Source organism: Pyrgilauda ruficollis, unplaced genomic scaffold (assembly GCF_017590135.1).
Source record: "Pyrgilauda ruficollis isolate IOZ18807 unplaced genomic scaffold, ASM1759013v1 scaffold28, whole genome shotgun sequence".
Classification (NCBI taxonomy): Eukaryota; Metazoa; Chordata; class Aves; order Passeriformes; family Passeridae; genus Pyrgilauda; species Pyrgilauda ruficollis.
Genome location: NW_024524155.1, coordinates 994,618 through 1,014,701, shown reverse-complemented (window position 1 = coordinate 1,014,701; position 20,084 = coordinate 994,618). Strand labels below are relative to the sequence as shown.

Below are 20,084 nucleotides of genomic sequence, written 5' to 3'. Positions count from 1 at the left end.
TAGTAAAATCTGCTGAAAAGTGTATCCTCCAGACTACTGCACTGAGTGCTGCCCACAAGCGCTTTGCTGAAATCCTCTCTTTTTCAAAACTTGCCTTGTTTTTTACCTTTAAAATTATCAGCACTTGGAAAAGCCTTGTTAAATCTGAAAGAATTCCTGTTTCCCTTTAGACTTAACAGTGTTTCAGATACTGATTAAAAAGGGAACTCTCCCTTTATTCCTGAAGTCGGTAAGAAATATTATGGAAAATTGTGTTAACTCTTGCAAATCCCTCTACAACTATAAAAGTACAAATGAGATCGTCCCTGCTGTTTCAGTCAGGCCTATGAACCTCAGAGCAATAGGATATTTATAAGAAAATTCCAGACATAGCAGTGGTGCCGTGATCCATATGACCCAAAGTTTCCAGTCTTTGTCTATCCTCCTGTCTTTAAGGAAAAACAGAGGGGCGTAAAATGAAAACTTGGAAGATCACAAATCATTGTTATGACTCATTATAATGAATGATTTGTGCATTACTTTCTGGAGTAGTTAGGTTGAGTTCAGGGGAAAAAAGTAATGTTCCTTTATAATTTTCACCACGTTATGCCAATTTTCAAGCAACTGTCTTTCCTGAAGCAACAACAATCTTTTTTCCACACCATCCTGGGTAATGAGTGAGTTTTTTCAGCTGGAAGAGTTTGTTGTGATATAAAGGTGCAGCCTTACACAGCTGTTGTCAAGACCCTGTTAGTATTTCCATTACAGCATTATTTTCTATTGTATAAAACTGGGATGTCAAGTACTCGAAGTTGAACTTTGGTGGTTTCAAAAGTGTATTTAAAAATAAGAAAAATAATCTCAATGTGTGGGGCTATTTGCAAAAAAAAAAAAGTATCCTGACAGTTTTGTAGCAACAACTGTGATTTAACAACAGCTTTGAATATTCAAACTTATTCTTCTGACCTCAGTGTGCAACCTGCATTCTAGATTCTCCTGAGTTTTGTTTAGCATTAGTTTTTGTTGTTAACTGTTAATAATATGAGTTAGAAAAATAAAAATTAATCCACTGAAGTCTGAAAATAGCTGTTGTTTTTCCACTACATTAAGTTGAATTTATGAGAACTCATTTCCTTTATTTTTTTTCTTATCTTCATACAGTGAATTAATAGGGTATACTCATAGGTGTCAAAGGTTTCTCCTTGCTTACTAGGATAAATTTTAGTGTTACACGCCGAAATTTCTTGAATGTGTCTTTATATATCTGTGGATTCTAAAAGAACTGGCAAGCTACAATTTGAACACACCGAAAACTTTCCTTGGAGTTAAGGGAATACATCTTTGTTTTGATTTTTACAGATGTGCACTATTTCTGATTAATTGAATTGCAGAATGCACGTGCTCCAATATTTCACTAGTTTTACTGTAAGTCACCACAGCAGTGAAAGTCATAGTGCTTCAGAGGAAATTTCATCCTTAACTTGCCTTGTTGTGTCCTACTGTATGTTAAGAATTGCTGAGATCTCAGCAATTCTTGTCCTTATCGACTCAGCACTGGTCAACAATGAATTCCACGTAAACTGTAATATTGGGGCACAGCTGGGTGGGTAGGAATTGAGTTTCAGTCTTTAACTCAGAATATCCTTATCTTGCTTGTTTAAGTCTCTATGTTTTCTGTCACTTAGCCATACAATTTAATAGGAAAAAAGTAGTCTTTTTGTGGAAGCAGCACATGCATACCAGGCAATGTCCTTATTATGTGAATTGGCTATTAGTCATTTAAAGTGGTTTGTCTGTTAATGAGAAAAGGCATGTGTGTTAATGCTTTCAAGTGCAGGTATTTAGCTGTACTTTTCAGTAGAGCAAGTCTGGTTGCATCCTTTCCAGTATTTAAAAAATCTCAGCCACAATATATTAATGAAATTGTTTCCCTTTCAAATATTTTCCAGCACAAAACTAACACTTCTTTCAGCAACTCACAATTTGATTTTGGCTATTCTCCTCTAAAAATGAATTTGGATTTCTGTGTTTGGCCATTTCTTTCCTTTGGGAGAAAAGATATTTTTTGTTTTCTTTCTTACTTTGACCATAGGGAGTAAGTGTAATGTAGATTTTGTTGTGGTTTGAAAATTTTTTGTGCTAAATCATTTTAACACCAAAAAAAAAAAAATTAAGAATACATTCAGCTGTGAGGGGATTGATCTCATCAAAGAACTTAAAATGTTAATGAATACTGAAAAGTGTTGAACAACCCACCTAAAAATCCTCCCCCTACATCTTCATGCCAGAACGCCGCAAAAAAATTCTTCTGCCTTCTCAGGAGAGGTGCTGTGAGATTTCCATAACGGACACTGAGATCAAAGCTTTGTTGGGAAAACTGTGTAGAAGTGTTTGGCCCTTTCTACAAAAATTGTAGAGGAAGAATATTACTTTTTCCAGTAGCATGTAGATCTTTACTACATTTTCTGAAACTGGAAGAGTTTTAGAGCAAGGATTACTGTTTTTATTTCAGGTATTGTCCAGTAGTGACCAGTGAGTGGTCATTTGAAGACTTTCTGTAGCTAATCAGACACGTGTTTGAGTTTACAAAGCTGTGTTGAGATTTGTCTTTACATCTCTTTGGAGTAATGGAGAATAACCTTACCATTTAAAGGCAGCAAAATTACTCCTCTAACCTGGTATTACTTAACTGATAGGTGAAATGATCATACCTACATTTAAATTTTTTAACAACTCTAATTTCCAGAAGCTCAGTAAAGTGTCACAGGACATGAGAATTGCCTTCCAACAAGAGGTCAAGAAAGGACATACATTTTTGTAATTGAAGTTAAACTGAGATTAAATAATTGAACACTTTTTAAGCAGGCATGTTTCACACTGAAATCAGCCAAACCACATTCTCATTTTCCCTGAAATAAGACTGCATACGCACAGGAGAGTGCATGTCTTAATATAATTATCATATAATATATGAGTTGTTGTGAAATGTCTTCTAGTCATTAGTTTATATTCCTCATCAGTTTGTCCGTTGTTTCTCTATAAGCTCTTTTGAAGGAAAACATATAAGACTTTATTCAAAACTAATGAAAACCAGATTTCTTCTGTTGATGTCTTAGGCTATAAGTGGCTATTCATACTTAAAATCATACAAATAGCTCCATCATCTCTGACAATACAAAATTATTCCTTGTGTTGCCATTTTGAATGATTTTTCCAGTTTAGATAAGGCTCAAAAAGTCCTCAGATTTTTTTTTTTTTGGGGGGGGGGGTGTGCTTTCACTTAGGAAATAGAGATTACAAAGGTTTCAGAAATAAACCATCACTGTAAAAAACAAAATGCTCTTTTTATCGTTACTGATTTCTGCAGACTCTTTCACCAGTGTAACTAGGTGCCTTATACACAGGAAGATGCAGACAGACAACACAAGTCGTGCTTAAATTTGCCTATTGCTTTTTCAGTCAGCACATCCTGGCTGATCCTGTTGTGTTAAGGCCACGTGTATTGCACAATCCTTCACACAAAATACTGCGTGATCTTTCAAATAGCTGTCCCTTTTATGATCATTGCTGTCATCTTATGTTGTGCTCAGAACTGTATCTAGGCAGCCAAAGCAAAGCTTCGGTGACAGAGCTGTGCCTTGTACACAGCACAGCACTGGCAGGGCGGCCAGCGGAGCTTTCCTGCTCTGGCAGGACTTGTGGATAGGCTTTTCACACAGAAGAACACTGGAGACTTTTCTAAAGGATAATAAAAATACGTATTATTTGCAAGTCCTTAACCATGAGGAAAGGCTGATACTTACGAGGAGCTCGTAGAATCCCACAGCTGCCAGTGGTATCTGAGACCTGGGAGACACAAGACATTCCAGGCCCTGGAGGCTGAGCTGGAAGACAGGTAGCTCTCGCTGCAGCTCTGTACGTGCAGTAGGTGGGGAGGACTCCAGCCTGGAGCCTCAATCCATCTGTCCACTTTGTTGTGAAACATGAAGTCAAGTATTCTCAGCATTTTCATCCATGAAGTAAAATCATTCATGAGGTTTCTCTGGATTTTTAGTTTTTAGTGTGGAATGGAAAAGTTTTGGTTTTCGCTTCTTTTGTTTTTGTTCTTTAGAACTCCCCCTCCACACACACAGTCATTAATGGAATTAGATTATTAAAATATTTGTTGTTTGAACTTAGTTTCTGCTGAATTTCTTCCTTGGGAAAACATGAAATTATTCATATGTAAGTGCTATGACTACATTTTTTTGTTATTCTTTTGCAATATTACTAGAGTAGATCTGCATGAAACAGTTAAATGGGATAATGTGACCTGCTTCTGGTGAAGTTATTTTTTTCATTAATATTTTTTAAAACTACATGTAAAGAAAAATTTCCTTCTGATGTCATAGCTACTGCATGTTTGTCCCATGCACACAATGGAAGAATTAATACAGGAGAAAAAAAATCAGAAGGGTTCTTCATTAGTAGCTGAAAAACACAGCTTTAGTGTCTAAAAAAATTAAAGAAATAAAAATATATTTACTGTACTGCGTTCTTTTTCCCACTGATATTTTTGATGGAATGATGTGCTGCTTAGCCTGAATAGAAAAGCAAGAGAGGGCGGAAAGTAATCTATAAAAGGAAGTACAGGAAAGATGAAGTTGTTTTTCTGATTAGTGTACCTTGCTCTGGTCTAAGAGTAAGAGTCGCACTCAGAGAACTGGATGAGAGAAGCTGTTTTGTCATGTTTAAGAATTCACAGTTTTTGTATTTAATGATGCACTTCAGGGAAAATACGTGTTAAAAATTGTAAGTTCAGAGTAAGCTATGGATGGTAAGTTCTCTTCATTGAGGCTGAAAGGGTTTAGACCAAGTGTTTTTTGAGGATTCAGATAAATTTATTTTAGCCAATCTAAAAGGAGGCAAGAGGTGGTGATGATCTTACTGGGTCCAGTTTGATCAGAACAGCCAATGTGTTCCATCTAAATTATGCTGTAAATTGCTAAGTCTGTTGTTGATCTAGCTGTAACTTTTTCCATGAATATACCCTCATTCAGATGTGGGCAGTTGCTCCTTTCTCATCTGCTGCTGGTGGTTCCTCCTTTTGCCCTACTTATTTTTCATGGCAATTTCTGAGGTATTTTTCTCAGAGTCAAAGTACAAATCAGATAGCAAGAGGACAGAACAGACCTGGGTTACAATCAGACAGAGATAAGGTATGGAATAGGCACATTTATGAGATGCAATATTTGATAAACACATTTGTAAATCTGAGAAATCATCCATTTGGTAGTTTTTTATTTTACCATCATAGCTGATAGCTGATGTTCTAACTGATATAAAAATTACCTCTGCAGAGAAAGCTGTCAGGGTATCTTTACAATTATTTCCATTTTTATTATTTTCCTCTTTTTTTCTTTTTTTTTTTTTTTTGTTAAAAAGCGCAACAAATTCCTCCAAAATTCAAAGAGGTGAATAAACTTAACAAGAATCATTAATTCCAACAAAATGAAATTAATTTTGATTAATTTTGAAATAATTTTTTGTAATGCTTCACTACATAAGGTTCTGGTTTATTTCTGCAATGTATATATGAACTGTAAGAAAATCCAGCTACAAAAATCTAACTACCATAGATCTGAGACAAATCTATAGCTAGTGTGGAGAATAACTGGAATAAATTCTCTTCCTTACCTGTTCTTTATGTTACTATTTTATTATATTCTTATATGCTTTTCACAGTTAAATATCATCATAGCAATACTTGAACACTCAAAATACGAACTTCGGCAGTAGCAAAATTCTATCTTTTGCTTAAAATAATTAGGCTTTTGTTGGTTTGGAAAGTAATATTCAGCTCTTTAACAGCTCCTGTGACTTACTGTTAAAATAAGTAGCAGAATTATACTCTCAACTTAGTTATTATCCTGTAAGTAACATAAGCAACTCAAAGAACTTAAGCCAAAAAGTGAAATAAATTATATTATTGAGGTCCGTTTTCCAGTCCAAAGTTTTGCATGAAATTTAAGCATCAGTAGATATCACTCATAGTAACACCTGCATAAATGTTTAACTTAACAAATCAAAATCTTTTTAAAATATTAGGCAGTTATTTTATTTTATTGTATGTAACTGTTAAATAATGTATATTTATATAAAACTTCAGACTATACATTCTTTTATCAACATATTAGGGTGTGGTAAATACAGTTAGGAGTGTCTGGAATCATGGGAATTACTGAAAGTGCAAAAAAGCTGTACATGTTTTCAGTTTTCCAAGAACTATACATTTATTTTAAAGTTCTTTTAAAATTAAAGTTGCACAGATATTTTAATTTATTTTGTTGTTATGCCATGTAATTATCTTCTGTATGGCATCTATATACGTCAGTTCCCAAGTTTATTTGCTCTGGTACTGCACAAACCCCAGCCATGAATGGAAATGTTAGGAGCTGTATTCAAAACCAAGTAGAGCATGTGATAAAATCCTACTGAGATGTGCAGAGAAGGAAAATACAGCTAAGGCTGCCACTCCTTGGCAAGCACTGCAGCCTGGTATAAAGCTTGCTTCTCTGAGTCAGTGTTTTTCTTTCCCTCTGAACTCTGTGATTGAGAAACTAGTCAGCAGTGCTGCATAAAAAAGCAAGAAATTCTGGAATTTATGCATGAGAATCCAGTGGCAAGAATCTGACAAGTCTAGACTGCTCCATATCACATTGGGGTTGTCCTACATAACTGGGACTTAAATGCTCACTATGTGCTTCAATCTAGATATGAAAATGCTGATTTCTTCTTTTTAGATTTTAAGATGACTAAAACAATGTCAATATGAATTAGAAAACTTTCTCCAGCCCAGATCAGTGAATAAAACAGGGAGGATTTTTAGGTAATGTTGTGGCAAACAGGCTTTAAACAATAAATATCTGGATAATGTAGTAGCAGACGTGCACAAGAAAACTTTGATGAGATATTCAGCAAACGTGAACAAAAAATTTAGCAAATTATAGAGGGATGTGAGAGAATCTTTTTTTCATAAAGCACAGGCATCTATTTGTTCTTCTGTAGTTATTGATTCTATTAGAAAAGATTACCTAGAGGACTTCTGCAATAGGAATGGGACCAGAAAAGCATGATCTGGACTGAGGAGTTTGTTGAACTCAGAATGAAATGCTGGCTATTAAAAAACCAACAAGGACTGTGAGTTAGGCATTGGAAACAGATGCATGTGTTATGTGTTTGTGTAGAGTCATTGCTCCACAACATGACAGATCACTTATTAAATGATAAGTGGTTCAGAGAACTGCTGAAAGAACTCAAGCATCTTCTACATTATGGAATTTCAGGCAGAGCCCATTGAGACTTATTGATCAAGGACTGTTATAACCATAAAGAAATGTTCTCTCTCATGCTAGTAAAATAACAATAATTTAGGTTTATTCCTTTCACAAGTAGAAGTTTCAGTGCTGATTAGTGTGGGCAAGCTAAAATATTTTCATGGTTTTAAATCATCAGTTTTCTATGCCTTTTGAACAGACCCCAAAACCTCAAATAGTTTTACATGGTTCCCACTTTTTATAGAGATCCCAAACATGTGTCTTTTGCAGTGAACAGGAAAGGACACTAATGTTCTCTTCTTAAACATTATCAGGGCACTTTGGTATCTAGTGTGGCACTTTGGTGTCTAGTGTGGCCACTGCAGAGGTACTGTTCATTCAAAGGGGACAGGGAAAACAAAGCCCTTTGGACTGCTGCTACAAGCCAGAAAAAGAAAATGTGATGTCCCTCGTGGCATGGGAGAGGGATGTGGGAGCTGCAAGGAGCCAAGGGGGCAGGCAGTAAATGCCTTGGCTGGTCCCAGGTAGGAAGAGGCAACCCAGGGTGCAAAGAGCCTCCCCCAGCTCGGTGAGCGTTGAGGGTGTGGGAGTGCTCAGCACCACAGCATTCTGCCCAGAAAGCCAAGGAGCAGGAAGATGACAGGGGAGGAAAGTTAGCCTGATGCTTATTTTTAAAGTGATAAAGCTTGCAGTAAACACACAATGTGTTGGAGTGTCCAGTGGCTTCTGACACTTGTTGGATGCTGGTAGTGAGTAGGAGGTTGCCCATCCCAGCCCTGGGAAAGCATTCCTGCACATATGGCTGTTCAGCATGTCACTGAGGGCTGCCTGCCATCACACTTCAAAATTATTAGATCAGAAGTTAGTGCTCCAATGGTATTTAGAGGGGAATTTATCTTTTTTGGTCTAGCAAAAGCTAAAAGGATACAAGGCAGCCATCCAACTTTCAAAAATGCATGAAATTCAGTGGTTTTATAGTGCTTTTAGAAAGGAACGGATTTGAAGCAGAGAAAGCCATTACATATCCCGCAGTTGTGTTCATTCCTCTAAACAATCATTAAAACAGGCCAGGGTGGGGTTTTCTTTAAGGGAATGCTTTAGCTCTTCTGTGTTATTAAGACTACTAATAGAGGCTGCCGCTACTGTCTCCAGGAAAACAAACAAACTTTTTTTTTTTAGTCTTCCCTGAGCTTCTTATAATAAGTGCTGGTGATCAATTAGTTAGTTCATTAAAAAGTTACACATGATTTTATTGAGGCAAGCAATTCTGAATCAAAGAACCCAATTCGCAGATTTAGGTTGAAGCACATAATTGGCATGTATTTTAGAATTGCTGTTAAAGCTGTAAAATAGATTTACTAGGGAAGGAATGGATCCAAAAACCCTAAAGGAAGGAATATGTTATTTGTGTGACTCAGTGTAACAAATGGACTCGTTTAACACTAAAATCTTATCTATATTAAAACAAATATGTGAAATAAATGTAAAGCTTCTTTGATTTAACTTCTTTAGCAAGAAGTTATCCTTCATCTGATAAAGCATAAATTACCTACAGGATTATTGCATTTCTTATGCCATTACTTACATTATTGCTATAAAAGACGTATTTTTATTGAATCATTTAAATTTAGTTGAGAAGTTGCCAATGTGTAAGCTGTTAAATAGAATTATATAAATATGTTCACTATGTTGTTGAGATCCACTGTGACTCTGGAATTTAAGCCCCAGTGCAACAAACAGTTTTGCATGCATGATTTAGTGGGGAGCCTTATACATATGCAAGTAGGACATTGCTGAGCATTTGCAGGGTAAAAGAGAACAAAGTGTGTTATTCAAAGGATGTTTTAGAAACAGTGATACTTTTTTGAGTTTACAAGGAGGCCAAATCTTGAAACTTGAGGAAAAGAGTTTGGGATGAAAAAACATTGTTTTTGAATACTTTGAGAAAGTATGAGGTGACTTTTTGCAAGTTTTCTTTAAGAAAAAGAAAGACAATTTTGAGCTGAGGTGAATAAACAATCAACTCTTAAATATATTAAAATGTGCATAGAAACTAGGTTCTGTTATAATTTGGATTGCTTGACTGCCACAATGTAAAAGCTTTTGTAGCTGGTATTGCTGTTGGACTATGCTGATGGCATTGAGGCATTTTTTTCAACTATTAGCCTTCCCAAGGGATCTTTTCAGACAAAATGTTATGCACCAGCTCTTATTTGAGTGTAAGCCTATTGAATAGCATTCTTCTTTCTGCCAACTTGGCAGCAAGTTCTTGTGCTAATAAAAGAGGTTACCCCAGATAGAGATCCCAGATGTGCCTGAACTACTTTTATTAGGACTATGGAGGACTCAGTGTTTCCTTCTAACTGTTTTAAAAAAGGTGTGGGCTTGCCTTCATAATTACCCAAAGAATTGCATCACTCGAATTTTTTTCCTCAAATTGAAGAAAATTTTAGCTGTGTTAGCACAGAAATACTGATGTTCAAAACAATGAATGCCTTTTGCCGCAATACAAATGTTGACTTGACCTTACTGAATTCTGTGAGAGAGGAGAAAATTGCTATTTAACCTTGAGTTAAAAATGCCTTGATTCATTATCTCATATAAATGAGATCCAGTGTCATGATCAGAATAAGTAACAATTGATGTTTCTCAGAACAGCAGTGTACCTGTGGCAAGTGGTGTACTTGACCATAATGCAAATTATTCCTTGAAACCAGGATTATTATTGTAACCAGGGATAAAACCAGTATAGTGGTTGCCTGATGTAGGGCTGTTTTAGACTGGAATTGCCAACAGCAATATTCTTTTTATTTTTTTTTTGTGCTATTTGGTAATCAGGAGTTTAAAAAGAAGTTATGTTGCTAAAAATTAATCTAAATATCTCCATTCTATTTACTTGAATGTGCCAGCTGCAGTTCTGAAATTGAAAGAAATAGGATCCTCTAACTGAGATACTTAGTAAAATAATATAGTTTGTTAAACTCACTGTTGCTATCCATAAATCATAACAATAAATAGTTTACAATCTTAAATCATAATCTTGATTTTTCTTTCAAGGCCACAGGCTTCATGTTGAAATTTTTATTGTTGTCAAAATCTGAACAGAGAAAATAAGGTTTCAATTAGAATAATTCATTGCTTGGTTTTATTGTTCATCTTATTATTGAATTATGAAAAATGAATGGTGCTCTAATATCTGATCATGTCTCTGCTTGATTTTTGTGGTAATTGTGTCAGATATAAAAATGAGCAACACACGATAGTATTACATTCCACATTTTCAAAAGACTCAAACACTCACATTAGTTTCAGTGGGCTTTGGATCAGGCACAGGGTTAACAGCTTATTTTTCAAACAACTAGAAAGAGGTGTAAATGTCAAAGGTGATAGCTATACTGTGAGTTCCATAAACTACAAAAAAAGTTACTACTAAAGCTCTATTTTTCCTTGGTTTAACAGCTTCTATGAAAACAGTGTTAATAAGTATATCAGGAACAGTATATAATAATGAATCAGAGACATAAAAAAAACCCTTTAAAACTCCTTTTATATAATAATTGGAAAGTTAAAAGTGACTTAAAATCCCTGACTTCTCATGCTGTGATGTAAATTGTATTTTTTTTAGGTTCCAAATTCAAAGAGGGAAAACTGATCCAACCAGTTACAAGAGCCTGGGGGACTGTTTTAGGACTATTTTCCAACGAGAAGGGTAAGAGTATATGTTTTTTAAATTGTCAATTTTATGCAACCTTTCTTAATCACCCATTTTCCAGATATTAGATCTTCTTTATATTCCACTCTTCTTTTTGCAATTGCAAGAATTTGGCAAACACAATCTTACATAACGAGCACAATTTGAAAAGTCTTGATTAGTCTAAATTAGACTCACAATGCCATTTTTTGTTATTATAACCAAAGAGAAAATGCACAGCTTCACTGAGACAGTGGTGCAATCCCTGCTTCAGCACTGGGGCAGGGTGGCTGCATCAGTGTATTGCTGTGTCTTCACTCATCTGTCTTATCCTGGTTTAGTAACTAGCTCGGGCTGAGCGTATCACTTGTTACAAGCTCTGATGAAATGGCATTCCTAGTTACTTGTGGGAGACAATGTTTCCAGGAAATGTGTAAGCAAAATTCCACAGCTTCTCAGTTTGACAGAATATGGAAAAAAAAAAGTATGTTCGTCAGTTGCTTGAATCATACTGGCATCATAAGATACCACTGCTCTAAGCCTGAGCTCTTCTAAGGGAGTTGGGTTCTGATCCAGAAAGGCATTTAAATATAGGCTTAATTTTATGAGCAGTCCAGTTAAAGCCAGTGAATGTAATGGGATCAATCATATGCTTAAAGTTAAGCCTGTTATCCACAGGAGCTCTTTGGAAGCTAGCCTTTAATCAAGGTAACTCTAATTAGTAAAACCCAGCTTTGAGTAGCTGGCAGGATTTCCATAAAGTTTTTTAATACCATAGCAACCCAATTTTTTTTTTTTTTAATCCATATATCACAGCAACAATTTGGTTGGAAAAGACCTCTGGATCATGAGTCCAACCTAAATATTCATCAAAATGGGACTGCTGCTGTATATAGTGGTGCAGATGCTGGGTGTGGAGACAGTATAGGTGCAGTGAGGTGCATTGACTTCTTGCATACACAAGCTGCACTGGAAAAACAGAGGTGAGACGAGCAGTGAAAATTAATAACTAGACGAGTTTTGTTTCTTGCAGTGAGATTTAGCTAAGCTGAACTACCTAAGTACATCCATATAGAACCAGATGGTTTGAAATGAGAAGGGACATACAAAGAAGTTTCATTGAGGTGTTGAAAGAGGAAGTTGTTGCAGCTGCCCTTATTAGTTGCAAATTCCTTTTTGCTGAGAGATTAATGTTGTCTTTTTCCCTACAAAAGACATTAAAAAGCTTAAAAGCTAAAAAGATTCCACACAAATGATAATCTGTGGCTTCTGAGGTTTTCTAGGCTGGGTTTATGCTAACTTGTATTGCTTCTCAAATGAAAACTATTGAGGTATTAATATTCACAATAATGTAGAACTATTTTTAAATAGAAAAATAGTTTCAATATTTAAGTCAGTGAGTATGAAAACAATGTTTATCTCATCCTAATTCTCTAGTATTTTTCATATCTGGAGAAAGGGTCTAAATCAAGAGACACCTTCCAAGGTAATTGATTATTCATTGTTTTTTTCCTATGAAACTCTTGTGCCTCGATACTGGAAATAATCCAGGATATTTTTAATGTCTGTAACAAGTCATGAATCTGTGAGCAGAAAAAAGAAGATGATTACACAAAAATATTCTATATTTAAATCACAGTTTAGCAGTGGATTGCACCAAATTTCTGTTGGGCAAGAGCTAATACAGAGTTTTACTTGCTTGTTTCAAAAGCAGTCAACACTCAATACAGTCAATACAAGCAGTCAAAAAGCAAAAGTCATGAGTACCTGTTTTTCTCCAGGAAGTTAGACAGAGGCAGAAGTTCACATTAAACAGACACCAGTAGGAAACACTGGGGAATAAAATGAGATTAAAAATCTCAGATGAACTATAATGTTAAATTTCAGATAAAAATAAGAAAAATAAATCAGTTAATCCTGAAAAACCTGTATGACTCCATGAGTCTTTCATTCCTGTCTGCACAAGTTGTCTGGTTTTCTGGAGCATGGTGATTACGACAACTGTGAAGGAAGTGAGGGTGGAATGTGAATTATTTTAGTTTGTGGAAACCTTTAATCCTGATAACCCATTCCTTGTGTGGCCACAAAAGTATGCAGAAGAGACCCCCAAGAAAGGGCTTCACATTCAGATACCAAGCAAACAAAATCAGTTATGAGGAGTTCAGACTCAGGTGTGTAAGTCTGTGAGGAGGGTATAAGAAACTCATTTATGCCCCATGTTTATTTCATATTGGCAATATGAAACACCCCCGATGGTGTGTGGCATTTTCTGAAAATATCTAAATATCTAAATCTATAAAGAGTTTAGGCATAAACTAAAGTGAAAAGAACTAAACTAAATGAAAAAGGGTTTAGGCATCTTTCTCCAGTGGTCTGAATTCCTTTTTGGCATCTGTGACTTTACGTTAAATCGACCAAAAAAAATCCTAACTAAATAAAGAAACACAATGGGAAAAGAAGTGTTACTAATGGCCTGTCCCTGAAAATGTTTACATTTGGGAATATTGCTTATGCTGATTTGTACTTACATTTTCAGTAGTAGCACCTAAAGTAAGCCAGAATGTCAAAGCCCAGTTCAGGTGAGGCACTTCATTGTGTCTTAAATTTTTGCCCTTGTTATGTTGGGGTTAAGTATGCAGAGTCAGCCTAGGAATTTTTTATTTTTATGAACTCATATGCAAATGATTCATTTGCTGCAGTGGCTCTTACTGAAAATCAACAAGTACTATGTTACTACAGTATCATTGGAGCAATCTGGTGATTTCATAGAAAGCTCCATCACAAATAACTGCCAAAATTCTTTAACCATCCCTCTGATTTGATCCTCATTACAACTAAAAGGACAGAGGAAGTAATTGTCTAATCACTAACAGAACAATGTCCATTTCAAAGAATCAGAAAACTCCTTCATCTTTACAGAACACTAGAAATCTTTGAACAAAACAAAAAAAACAAACAAACAAAAACCCAACCAAACAAAAGCAAAACAAACAAAAACCAAAAAAACAAAAACAAACAAAAAACCAACAGAAAGTTCTACAAAAACTCCCTTCCCCCAAACTTTGAGTATCTCTGTAATTGGAAATACATTTTCTTCATGGGGAATTAAATTCTTCAAAGGATCCATCCCTTGAACTCTTTTCTTGTCTTACAGGAAAATGGGAGTCACAAAACATAAAATTTAATTGAGACTCACAAAACGAAGGCTCAGTTGAGCAGAGCATTGAAGGTCACATAACTTTCTTTTAAAGGGAGGCAGAACTATTAACTTCAGGGATTTTGTGAACTTGTTTTGGGAGCATCCAGTCACTACCAATTGCACAGGAGCTGCAGTGGTGGGAATCGTCTCAGGTGATGAGCAACCTCTGCTCAGCTGGATTTGCTAGGAGCTGTGCAGCAAAGGTTCTCTGGTTCCACTTATGAGATGATGCATGAATTGACAGATCTTTGACAGTGAGGTAAACCCACCAGGAGCATGTCTGTTTATTGAGGAGTGACAGCTTTATAGCCAACATAAAAATAATCTGATGCTTATTGGGGAAAATGTTTGGATACAGGATTAACTCAAAGCATTAATAGAGAAAACTTTTCATTCTCTGCAGATCCTACAAATAACATGTTAGATTGTGTTAAAAGACTGATCTTTGTACTATCACGATCTTTGCTGCATTTGTACTCACTTACTTTTTTTTGGATAGTGACTTAAGTTGGAATTTGAAATGTAAGAATAAACCAATGTTCTAGCTGAATGTATATGTTGTATCTATATTAAAGACACATGGTGTTGTGTCTCATATTAAGAATGGAAAATTATGCCCATCTGCATTGTCTTAATCTGCAGTTACAGCATTAAAATGATGGATGCTTTTATTTGAAGTCTGTAAACAACTTTGTTCTTATAAACTTGGATTTTCATGGGCTCATAATTTTAACAGTAAATGTTCTGGGTTATAGTTGGGGTTTTTTGGGACACTCAGTCAAGAAATCTCTTAATTTTTCACATTTGTTAACTTGCCTGAAATAGGAAGGGTAGTAGTGTCCTGGATTCCAGTTTTATAATTCAACACTTCAATAAGTTAGAGTTTAAAGTGCTTGTTGGCCTTTCTTAGAGCTAGATGGTCCTGGGAAAGTGCAAAACACAATTCTCATTAATTTGAGACTTCATTACTTCTGCTGAGTTATTTGATTATTTATGTTTAATTTGCTTTGGGATGGAGCAATTACCTCCACATTTACACAGTCCAATAACTTTATAATTATTCCTGTCTTGTTCTCAGCACCACCTTACCTCTCTTGTACCTATAATTGTCTGTATGACCACACACACCTTCTTTTTTAATAAGCAGCACCCTGACTCATACATTAATGGGGTTATAAAGCTGCATAAAACTTGTCAGCTATGGGTGGAGTATGTGGGAGAACAGCCAAGACTAAGCAGGAGCTGGATGAGTGCAGAGTCATCAGCAAACATCCAGAAGCTGGAGGGCTCCTGTTTTATGTGATATCAGCGATGATGCATCAATTAAGGAATTTGCTAGCACTCTCCTTTGTCTTGCCTTCTATGCCATGGCAACAAGTGTTGTAGAGACTGCAGCAGTGCTCTTGAGCCTGGCTCTCCCACCTGGCTTCAGAAGACACTCTGCTGCTGCTAAATGCCAGCAGGTCAGGGAAGGAGACTGGCAGAGCTGGCAGCCATGCAGGCAAGCACCAGTCTCTGGCACTCACCAACATCACCACTGACCATTCCTGCTCCCAAGTAAGGGTTGCACAGCATACAAATAATATCCTTCACCTGAAGCCTTCAATGAAATTTCCAGCCAGGTAGGCATGACATGGTCACTCAGCCAAAAACCCATTTTCCCAGTGTGCATTTATGGAGAAGAGATTAATTTCAACTTACTAGAGGCATAAATTCTTGTGGTATTGAAAGAGCAGACTTAAGGCTCTGCTTTCAGTGTTCTGAGAAAGCAGAAGCTGTAGATTAACATGTTATTTCCCCCCACACACAGAGCTATCTGCCCCACTCCTTAGTTTCTTATTAGCACTTGAGACCAGGAGGAGCAGAAGTGAACTTGGACCCATGACTGCTTGCTACATTCAAGAATCTTATTTCTTAGTAGAGACTCACCTACACTGACAGTTTCAGAACCTGTGATCTTGCAAACTGAAGTACAGGTATCTTTTCTGCCTCCACTTCAGGAACAGTAACTTCCATCTGAGCACTGAGGAAAGTCTGCTAGCATTTGTACTTCAAGAGAAAAAAAATCTATATATAGATCCATCTCTCTTCTAGTCCTACTGGCCTGTCTCACACTTACAAACTCATAATACTTGTACCAGCCTTGCTAAAGTGAGCCTGAAGATACTAAAAAAAAAAGTACTGCACCACCAAAATGTCTATCTGTATATTTCCTGATGCATCCAGATAGTTCATAGTATATTGGTAATTTTTCTTCTTTTCATCTGCCATGTAGCAGAATTATTCTGTGGATCACATTATTCTACATTGGCATCTTCTTACCATACTATTGTGTTTATTGCAGACTTCACTAAAAACCCGTAGAGTATCAGAAATAATTACCACATTCCTGTGTGAAATAATGTAATCAAAACATAAAGTCTCAATTAAGTTTTATAAAAAATTGTTGAATTGAGAGCTCTAATTGAAATTATAAAGGACAATATAGTGGCTCAAACTGGGAACCTGTGTTAAATCTGCTGGCTTTTATGAATAAAATTAATGTCTTAGGGCTGAATCTTTAAACCCTTGTTCTTGCTTTGTACATCTTTAAAGAAGAAAGGCTCCATTTTAGAAAAGCTAGCATTTGTATATTTTCAGGGAGCATGAGCTTGCAAACTTAGGTATGGACATAGCAAATTCTCATAGTACATAATTGAATGTATCAACTCTTTAATAAGTGCATTTATTTTTGAACACAGCACTCTGCAGCAAGTGTCCTCATGCCTGTGCAGTTTCGAAGCAAGGATCCACATGGCCCTGGGGGAAGTTGGTGCCACATATCTGCAGTGAAAAGAAAAACAATGCCTTAGCATAGACTAAATCAAATTCTTTGATTTGCCCCACAATCAAAGAATTTCAGAATTTCTTCTGGCTAATTAGTAAGAATTGCTTCTTTATAGTCCACAACATATATATGCACAGTGATAGATTTTCTTTCCCTAAAACTGCTCTTGTGCCAATTACTCTCACTTTACCCCTTGGTTTACTTGGACCTGTGTGCAATATCTGGTCTTACTGTTTTCAGTTTCATTTCCTTGTCTCTATTTTATCTGGGCTCGCGTCTTAAAACCATCAAATTTATTCTTACTCTAAATGGGTGCTGAGCCATAAAATTTAAAAGATGGTATAGCCTTGAATAAAGTAATCATAAAGACTACTTTCAAGATTAAAGGAATGCATAAAATTTGACTGACAGAATTTCCATGATAACTTAATTTTATATATTGATTTATATGATACTCAAAAGGTTTTAGATCAAATGTGGCCACAAAGGAGACATCTTTTGTGTATTTATATGAAGGTGATGTACATTAGGCTTTCTTTTGTGTATAACCAGTTCTTAATCCAGTGCCAGCAAATCTAAGTGATGCTTTTGCAACACTAGTGAGTCACAAAATAAAGATGATACTTGTTCTTTTAACCAATGGGTCTCAAAACACTTCACAAAGAAGGAAGTACCATTATCTCAAGTGTACAGATGGGGATATCGATTTGTGAGGTGAGTCAAGCAGAGTCAAGTAGACCTGGACTGGAGCATGCACACGGGTGGTTCTCACAGAGCAGCCCGACACCATGTTGCCTATTTGGCCCCTGATAGCCCCTTAACATCAAAGTTCTGAGGAACGCACGTGTTGGACACAAAATTGCCTTATTTGATACAGGTTCAGTATCAATAATTCAGCAGTTTTCTGAAGACTTAACCAGGAGCTCATTTTATGAAGTAGTTGATGAGGGCAGACATGGCTGTAGTGGCAGGTTCGGGCCTGAAGCTGGATATCCTGAGTGCAAGGCGAGCTCCCCGTTCCACAGCCCGCACTGGCTCCAGAGTCAGCAGTGTTTACTGATGTTACTGTCATGAGGTTTTCATCATCCCATTCAGGCAAGAATTCTCTGCTCCTGACTGGAGGTTCCCTACCCCCATCTTCATATGTTAACACTTCAAAACATAAAAAAAATGGCTTTGGAATGTGAAAAACTTTATGTGTGTAGCTGTCTGAAATACAGTGAAGTTATGGTGGTGTAACTAAGGGCAGCATTTGACTAACCACATTTTTATTGCTGACGGACACACGTTTTACTTGCAAAATTTAATCGGGTATATATGGCAATGCAGTAAACAAGAACACTCTTTTAAAGAGAATCACTTTTGAGAATCATGTGCTTTAAAGATGAAACACATGCTTATTTATTTCCCATAGGAACAAAACACAATAAAATCATGTAAATCTTAAAAGCATCTTAGAAGTAAACAGGCCAGACGTTAACTGGCATTAGTTGTTTTCATTTGCTAAGGCCACTGGTGGCACACTCACATTGGGTGTAGGATCTTCATTTTTTAAAGGTTCAAGTATTTTTTTCCACGTATTTTGATAATCATATAGTTTTAACCTTAAAGATATAATTTCTCACGTGTTTCTGTTTTCTAATACTATAACATAAATAACATAAATATTCTGTTTTCTAATACTATAACACACAACATAAATAACTCATTAAAACATTGGTATTTATAGCAGTAGCTCCCTGGAATCAGATGACTGCATCATAAGATGCTTATATTAAAGAAGTAAAAAGATAACTACAAGAATTGTTTGCAATCCCTTTTAATCTATCTACTGGAAAGGTCAATGGAACTGAATTGATTAATCCTTATTATTTTAACATTCAAGGATATTTGTCATTTTGCCACATTAGGTTCCTGATGGTTTCAAACGTCATGTTTAAATAGGTAGGTGCAATAATTGTGCTTATAATAAACCTTCTACTAGGTCTAGTGTGTGGAAAACACCGTACTCTGCTTTATCATCAAATTCACTGAATGTGTTTAAGTTCTCTGAAAGTGAAGAATTTGTCTGCCAAATTTGGTAGCCCAGGAAAATGGCCATGAATTTCTCCTGCTTCAGTAACTGGCTCAGCGTGAAAGGCCGTGTTTCACAGGGGTGAATTGCTATGACATTCCCGGGTGTTCCAAGCAGGAGCTTGCTCCTGGCACACTGAGGAGGCATTTCTGCCTGGCATGGTGCTCCTCACTTCAGGCAGGGACACGGTGCTGTCTCTGAGCCCTGCAAGCTGTGCCTCGGAGCTGCTGAGCTGAGAGCCACCTAGAGTTAGAAAACTGGGAAGAGCTCGTGCAAGCTGTGCCACACGTGTCTCCTTCTCTTTCTCTGTGCTCCCTCGTCTCCCCTAGGGCTGTACGAAAATTTCAGCTAGCGAGAACCTTTCAGGCTAGGAACCGAGTCACCTCAGAGTTTAGTCACAGCCAGGGCTGCATGCCCCCTGAAAAAAGATTTCAGGAATTACTGTTAAATGGCAAATTAAGTTTAAGCCATACTTTTGGATCATGCTGCTTTTTGGAGATCTGTCCCTAAAAATCTTGCTTGTTCTGAAATGATATCTCTTTAGTGCCATTAAGACTCCAGACTGAAACCTGTATTTAAAACACGAGAAACTGATTCAAACTGTGATGGAGAGATGGGGAGGTCTGTGTCTCAAATCTGAGCTGGGGCAAGGCTGCCATGCCCAGTTACAGGCAGATAAAAAAATCTGAAATCTATCTGAAGCACCTTTCTTTCCAAAGGAAAAATCTCTGAAATCTGATGATTGTCAGTAGTCAGCTCCAAGAATTAGCTATTTATCAATAATGTAAATCTAGCCATTGCATTTAACATTTCATAAGCACAGTAGAGGAGGCATCGTGAGGTGCGAAATTATTTGCAGGTATGTGATGTGTTTCTCTAAAAGACAAGTGATTATTTACCTCTCTGTAATTTGGGCTTCTGTTAGCTATTATTTGATAACCTCTTCTTTAAAATAAAAATTCCACTGTATCAAGGAAAAAAAAAAAAAAAAAGCAGTG

At 36.5% G+C, this 20,084-nt stretch overlaps 1 protein-coding gene across 3 annotated transcripts in view; it reads left to right on the top strand.

Moving 5' to 3' along the window:
• Nucleotides 1–20,084, top strand: part of SLC25A21 (solute carrier family 25 member 21) — a 237,352-nt gene that overhangs the window by 168,954 nt on the left and 48,314 nt on the right. For all 3 annotated transcript variants that reach the window (XM_041472082.1, XM_041472081.1, XM_041472083.1), the window contains exon 3: nt 10,921–11,004. In XM_041472082.1, the coding sequence (XP_041328016.1) occupies nt 10,921–11,004 (84 nt within the window). The remainder of the gene's footprint in view (nt 1–10,920; nt 11,005–20,084) is intronic.